Source organism: Alexandromys fortis, unplaced genomic scaffold (genome assembly GCF_014885135.2).
Source record: "Alexandromys fortis isolate MF-2015 unplaced genomic scaffold, M_Fortis_MF-2015_v1.1 scaffold_144, whole genome shotgun sequence".
In the NCBI taxonomy this organism is placed as follows: domain Eukaryota; kingdom Metazoa; phylum Chordata; class Mammalia; order Rodentia; family Cricetidae; genus Alexandromys; species Alexandromys fortis.
Genome location: NW_026068021.1, coordinates 2,295,473 through 2,302,577, shown reverse-complemented (window position 1 = coordinate 2,302,577; position 7,105 = coordinate 2,295,473). Strand labels below are relative to the sequence as shown.

General features: G+C 51.3%; 1 protein-coding gene across 11 annotated transcripts in view; it reads right to left on the bottom strand.

The window, feature by feature from the left end:
- Window positions 1-7,105, bottom strand: part of Iqce (IQ motif containing E) — a 47,546-nt gene that overhangs the window by 6,336 nt on the left and 34,105 nt on the right. For 8 of the 11 annotated variants that reach the window (XM_050163140.1, XM_050163138.1, XM_050163139.1 and 5 more), the window contains 5 exons: window positions 6,661-6,684; window positions 4,505-4,624; window positions 4,049-4,176; window positions 3,284-3,384; window positions 1,728-1,811 (listed from right to left, as the gene is read on the bottom strand). In XM_050163140.1, coding sequence (XP_050019097.1) covers window positions 1,728-1,811; window positions 3,284-3,384; window positions 4,049-4,176; window positions 4,505-4,624; window positions 6,661-6,684 — 457 coding nt within the window. The remainder of the gene's footprint in view (window positions 1-1,727; window positions 1,812-3,283; window positions 3,385-4,048; window positions 4,177-4,504; window positions 4,625-6,660; window positions 6,685-7,105) is intronic. The other 3 variants (XM_050163143.1, XM_050163144.1, XM_050163145.1) reach the window with 2 other exon arrangements.

Below are 7,105 nucleotides of genomic sequence, written 5' to 3'. Positions count from 1 at the left end.
CTTTCTTCTTTTCTTTTTTTTTTTTTTTTTTTTTTTTTTTTTTTTTTTTTTTTTTGCTTTGTTTTTTTAGATAGAGGCTTGCCATGTAGCTCTGGCTAGCCTTAACTTATGATCTTCCTGCCTCAGTCTCTAGATTCCTGGGATTTTAGCTTGTGGCACTAGGTTTTGTTTCCTTTTCTTCCTCCTTTCTTCTTCTTGACCCTCTCTTCTTTAAAAAGTTATTTTATGTGTACAGGTGTTTTGCCTGCATGTACATCTGTGCACCAAATGTGTGCAGAGCTATAGAACAAGCAGGGGATTTGGATCCCCTGGAACTGGAGTTATAGACAGTTGTGAGCTGCCACGTGGATGCTAAAAACTGAACTCAGACCCTCAGCAAGAGCAGCCAATGCTCTTAACCAAGAACTTTCCTTCCTTTTATGAGACAGTCTCACGTAACTCAGTCTAGCCTTAAAGTCACTATGTGGCTGGTCCAGACCAGCCCATCCTCTTCCCTTTGCTGGGACTGAGGGCAGGCTCCTCGACATTCAGTTTTCTCTAAAATCACAGTCAAGGTTTGGGTGTGGCTGTGATGTCTGTAAACTCATGGGAGTGGCAGACACAGGAAGACTGTGAGAGCCTGTCTCAACAACCAGCCAACCAAAGGCCATCCCAACACAGTCAGCTCAAACAAGGTGCCATTCATTCACTTTCTCATGTGGATGTATATCCCGGGGGGTCAATATCTGTAGAGCAGTGAATGCTTCTGGACCAGTCTATACAGGTGGATAGATCTGCCATTTTAAAATCGCACTTGACAAGAGGACAAAATGCACCATAAACAAACTTTTTAGCCCTGACCAAATAATTTAAAGGTCAGCAGACACAGAACCTGGTGAGATCAGGACAGATAGCTTTTTGGAGAACCGTCTAAAGCCTCTGGGGGACTGGGGACTGCAGGCTGGCAGTGGCTTTGGGGTTCTGGTGTCTGTGTGCCTGCCTTCTCTGAAATCCAAGGGCTTCTGGCTCGGCTCACTGCACTTTGCAGAGCAGGGTTTGGAGAGAACAGCAAAGCTCACGGTTTTACAGCTCTGACACAGCTCAGAAAGTGACAGCTGAAGTCAATGTATGACTTTCAACTGTGACAACACGTTAAACATGGTGTGGCAGGAGGGTCTCTAAACGGACTCCTATGGGGACCCTGGGAACTGAAGGAGAGTGACCAATCCAGTCAGAACCAGCTAAGGGTTGGGAATGTGGCTAGATGTACACAGTACATGTCTACCACCCCCACCTCTCACCATGAAAGGCGGAGAACGTGTCAATGGTAGAGCACCCCTTACTATGGGGTTGGGGTGTGGCTCAGTGGTAGAGCCTCTGCCTAGAATCCCCCAGTGAGGGGCTGGGGTGTGGCTCAGTGGTAGAGCCTCTGCCTAGAATCCCCCAGTGAGGGGCTGGGGTGTGGCTCAGTGGTAGGGCACCTGCCTAGAATTCCCCAGTGAGGGGCTGGGGTGTGGCTCAGCCAATCACTTCTCTAGCATGTGCAAAGCCCTAAGTTCCATCTCAAGCACCTCAAAGAAAACAAAAACAGGAGGGAGAGAGCTACTAGAGAAGGCCAGCCAGCCATGGTCTCTAGGTGAGGTTGGAATCAGAGTCACAGGCTTGTTTTCATTGTGTGCCTCTTCTGCCATCGGAGTTGGGGGATTGCTCAAGGAGGTGCTACCCTGGCCACCACTGCCACACGTTACCTGAATAGAACTGCAGGGCTGCTGACTCTTCTGCCTCATCTTCTGCCTCGGTAGCTTCCCCACAGCTCTCCTTGCTGACCTTCCCTGAAGGACCCCATTCTGGGTAAGGCATGTCAGTCCTGGGCAGGACCAGCCCACCCACCCGTTGTCCCAGCAGCCACCCAGCCTCCTGTCCCTAGCAACCAGCACTTCTCAGACCTTGCCAGCCTTCCTTAGTTCCACCTCTGACACCCAAGGGTTCAGATGTCTCTGGGAAGCACCAGGTGACTCAGCTTCCTGGGGTGTCACACGCATGGACAGAACCTCAGCTGAACTTCTGTTTCTAACATGACCCCAGTCCCTAGCAGCCTCATCAATGCCAGTCACTGTGAGGCACTGCTGTAGCTAAGGCAGGAGCTGGAGGCACAGACACAGAGCAGTAGAGTCCATGGGCTAGCGGACTGTTGGTCTGTTTAGCCCAGCTCTCCACTCGTGAGGAGATGGCCATCAGGCAGGGGCCTATAGCAACTGCGTCTCAGTGTGGGCCTGATCTCATAGCGGGGAACACAGTCTGCCTGGGCCCTGGACTTGATTCTGATGTGTCTATATGAGTGCATGCATGCGTGTGTGTGTGTGCGTGTGTGCATGTGTTCGTGTGTAGGTAGAAGCCATTGTTAATCATAGGTAGCCCGATTTCTCAGGTGCTGTTAACTTTATCTTTTATTTTTTGAAATGGGGTCTCTCCCTGGCCAGGAACTTGATGATCTGGCTAAGCTGGCTAGCCAGTGAGCCCCAAGGCCCTTCCTGTCTCTACCTCTCCAGCGCTGATATTACAAGCACATATCACCATGCCCAGGGGTTTTTCAGTGTGGGGCCTGGGAATTGAACACAGTTCCTTTACCAACTGAGTGATCCTTCTGAGCCAGCCTGGGGCTTCTTTAACCAATGTTATTTTCTTTATTGATTTTTTTTTATTATTTTATTTTAGAGACAGGCTCTCTGTGTAGCCCTGGCTGTCCTGGAATTTGCTCTGTAGACCAGGCTGGCCCTGAACTCACTGAGATCTGCCTGCTTCTGCCTCCAGTGCACTGGGATTAAAGGCGTGCTCCCCCACTGCCAGCTTGTTGTTGTTTTCAATGGAACCAGGGCCTTAGACTGAGTGGAAGAAGTGCTATACACTATGCTACATCTTCAGCCAACTTTGGGGCTTTAATGGAGCAGACAAAGGAATTGTAAGCAGTGTTTCCCTAAGCAAGCAATCAGGAGAAACTCCCAAGGAGCCCTGATGGCTGATGGCTGAAGAAACAGAAGCCAGGAAAGCTTTGACTGCATGGCTTGAGGGTACTTGAGAACACAGGGCCCAAGCTACTGCGATCACTGGTGCAGTCTACTGGCTCAAACCCCAGCTGTGGCCCCAGCACCAGCGGAGGAGGGGCAGGGTCTGGTTTTCCAGCATAGGTATGAACTCAGGTTGGCTGAGGCAGCTCACAGTGGGAATAAGTTCCTTGTATTCTTACCCAGCCTTCTTTTGGCTTAACCACCTCCCCTTTGTGGTGGAACCAAACGAAAGAAATTACCAGAAGAAACTGCTAGGGAAGGTGGGGAGGCGGATCCTGAGGGTGTGGTTGAGACAGCTTCCCTCTGAGCCGAGGCTGCGAGCCCTCTGCAGCAGTTGGCACTGGAAGACAGAAAGCTCTGGCTGAACCAGGGGCTGGACTGATCCACGGGGCAGCAGCCACTTCCACAGGCGAGACACTGCAAGTGTGCCTAGGCCTTGATAATGCTGGCCCTGGGAGTCTATGTCCTTGGCTCATGTATTCAAGGCCCTGCTGAACCCAGGGTCTTTTTGTTTTGTTTTTGTTTTTTTGAGATAGGATTTTTTTTCTGGCTCTCCTGGAACTTGATCTGTAGACCACGCTGGCCTTGAACTCACAGAGATCCTCCTGCCTCAGCCTCCTGAGCGTTGGAACTACAGGCTACCACTGTGCCAAGTTGCATTTTTCTTTAAAAGGGACAATACATGAGCCCAAGTTCACGATGCCCACACACTAATGGGCCCTGTTCCACTTGCTATCTACACACCTCCTTGCTTCCCCCATCATAGAGACATGTTCTAGGATGGTCTTCTCCAGAGGGTGAGAGCCTACAGCCTACCCAATAGTGGAAGTGAAGCTAGGATATCGGTAAAGGCCTACCAATTGCTACAGAGAACTGCCAGGCCATGGCTCACACAGTATCATGACAGCACATCATTGTGAATCCCACGGGAGCCCTGGATAGCCACAAAATGGGTGCCCCCATTCCCCGAAGTAACAGCACAGAAATGCCTGTGGCCCACTCACATGAACCTGGCCTGGGCCAGGTATCCCCGGAGGACGGACTGGATGACAGTGATGGCCTCCTCTTGTGCTGGGCTGTCTTCAGGCTGGAAGGTGGGGCTTGGGACACGAGATGTGGGAGAGCTCTGCAGCTAATGACAACAGGAGAGAGACCTGTCTGGGGCCACCCAGGTGTCCCCAAATGCAGCATGCAACTATCAGACAGGAGGGGCGTGCTTTCCAGCTGCACCCCCAACAGCGCTCCTCATCAGCAGTCACTGTGAGGCCCGCTCGGGCCCCACAAAGGCTAAACCAGTCCTGGATGTGTCAATGGGACCACTGCTGGGCTGCCCCTGACACGGATGGGTGAAGCACCAGACACATCTGCCCAGCTAGGAAGACGAGAAGGCTGCAAAGGGCTTGAGATTCCTCTGCTGAAGAAGAGTCGAGCAGCTGGTGTCCGTCCAGCCAGATGGTTACCTGGTTGGGAAGGCTGGGAAGGCCAGGCAGGCTCGGAGACCTGAAGTCTGGGGCTTTGTTGCGTAACAGCTTAGAACGAGCTAGGTGTCCCCTGAAGGCCGCCTGGAGCACAGTTGCTGCCTGGCAGGAAAGAGGGAAGGACTCAGTTTCTAGAAGACTAAAGGGGAATGGAGAAAGCTCGACTTGCGGTGTAACCTCAGGGGCATGACACAGTGCCTCCTGTCTGGCCCTCCTAACCCCACACGCTGGCGTGTGCACATGCACCGGACCACAGGGAGGGAAAGGCAAGTGCTGACTGCCGCAGCAAACCAGTCCTGAACACAGTCCAATCAGGGGCTAGGACAGTTACACCAGCCGCTAACATTAGTTCAGATTTCACACGTTGTTTCTGCTTTTTGAGTCAGGGTCTGGCTACGCAGCTGCGGAAGACCTCAAGTGTGTGCTGAACCTCCTGCTTCTGTCTCCTGAGTGCTGGGATTACAGGTGTAAGCCCCAGTGCCTGCTCTCTGGACTTCACACACTGGGTCACAGCAGGGTGGACCTGCTTCATCTATTTCCTTTCACACACATCCTCCAGTCGCAAAAGCTACAGAAAGGTCTTTTTCTGTTTTTAAAGTATTGGTGACTGAACCCAGGGCTTTGTGCATGCTGGATAATCACTCTACCACCGAGCCATGTTCCCAGCCTTTCTGCAGATATGGTATCATGAGGTTTCCAGTCATGTCTGCTCCTCACAGCTCTTGGGGTTTGTTTTGAGGGTGAATAGATGACCCTGTACACAATAGCCAATGAAGAGCAGTAACTGAGGCCAGAGACATTCAGCTGCAATTGTAGGCTGAACTCTGGCTCTGGCTATGTTAGAACACCCAACAGCTGACAATGTGCAGGCTGAAACCCAGTCCCATGTAAACTAATCTAGCTAGCAAATGATAGAGCAAGAATGAACATCGGGGCAGGAAGAAGCCACAAGAGGAGGGCTTGACAGTACAGACTTGTTATCCCAACTACTTAAGACAGAAGAGAAAGGAGAATCATAAGTTCAGGGCCGGCCTGGATATGTGGCAAAGCCCTGTCTTAAAACAAAAATACAGGGAAAGCTGCAAGCATGGTTTGGCAATAGAATATCTGCCCAGAAAGCCCCAGTAGAGGGGCTGGGGTGTGGCTCAGTGGTAGAGCCCCTGCTTAGAATCTCCCAGTGAGGGGCTGGGTGTGGCTCAGTGGTAGAGCACCTGCCTAGAATCCCTAGTGAGGGGCTGGGGTGTGGCTCAGTGGTAGAGCACCTGCCTAGAATCCCCCAGTGAGGGCTCCGGTGTGGCTCAGTGGCAGAGCACCTGCCTAGAATTCCCCCAGGGAGGGACTGGGAGTGTGGTAGGGCCACATCTAGCATGTAGGAAGACCCAATAACAAATATCAATCTCTTATTCCAATTTCACGGCCACCTTAACCTGTTCTCCTTCCTGCCAGCTCTTCTGTTGGGATAACCCTACTGTCCTTCTCCATGTGTCCCATGGGGACACCTGGGCTATAGGATGGCAGCTCCAGTTCAGACCCTCTCAATTCTCCCTGCTTTGCGGCATGTGTGTCCTGGCATCTGTGGCTGAGCACGTGGGATTGCTCAGCTCTGAAATGGAAATAGGAGTGGGGGAAAGGGTATGCTAGGAAATTTTAAAAATGTACAGTTACTCTGGTGTTCATTTTATGCTTCTGTTACTAGAATTTAAACTCTGTGACTGTGTTTGAATTCATTTCCTGAAAACCAGGACTTGAGGAAATGCCTTTAAATACACTTGGCTGGGCTGGAGAGATGGCTCAGAGGTGAAAAGCACTTTCTGTGTAAGTGTAACACCTGAATTTGAATCCCTCACACTTCCATAGAGTCAGATGTGGTCACACGTGCCTGTAACCCAGCACATAAGGAGTAGATACAGGGGCAGCCAGGTGTGGTCACACGCGCCTGTAACCCGGCACATGAGGGGTAGATACTGAGGCAGCCAGCCTAGCTTCAGGTTCAGTGATGAACCCTGTCTCAAGGGAACAAGGCCTTCCTCTGACCTCCATGCACGTTGGCATCCCTTACACAAGCGTGTGTATCCCCATGTCCTCTCCCCCTCCAGCAGAAACACGAGTCTGGGAACTGGTGAAATTGACCGACTTACCTCATCCAAAGCTGCTTTTCTTTTCTGAAATAAGGAAATTGAGAAATGAATTAGTGTGAGCAGAGTGAAGTCTCGACAGAGGCTTCCATTCCTTAAAAGAATGTTCTCGTCAGTATCTGTGATGGTTAATCTCACTGTCAACTGACTGGATTTAGAATCACCATGGAAACATGCCATTGGGTGTGTCTGAGAGAGGATTTCCAGATCGCATTAACTGTGTGGGGAGACCCACCCGAAGTATGGGTGGTGCCATGCTGTGGGCTGAGCTCCTGGACTGCACAGAAGGGAGAATGGAGCCAAGCACAGTCGTCTCTCTGCTGCCTGACGGTGGACACAATGTGACCAGCTGCCTCGTGCTCCTGGTGCCATGACAGGACCGACAAATGGTGGCCCAAATCTACCCGTCTGTCCTTGAAGTTGCTTCTGGTTGACAGGTTTGGCACAG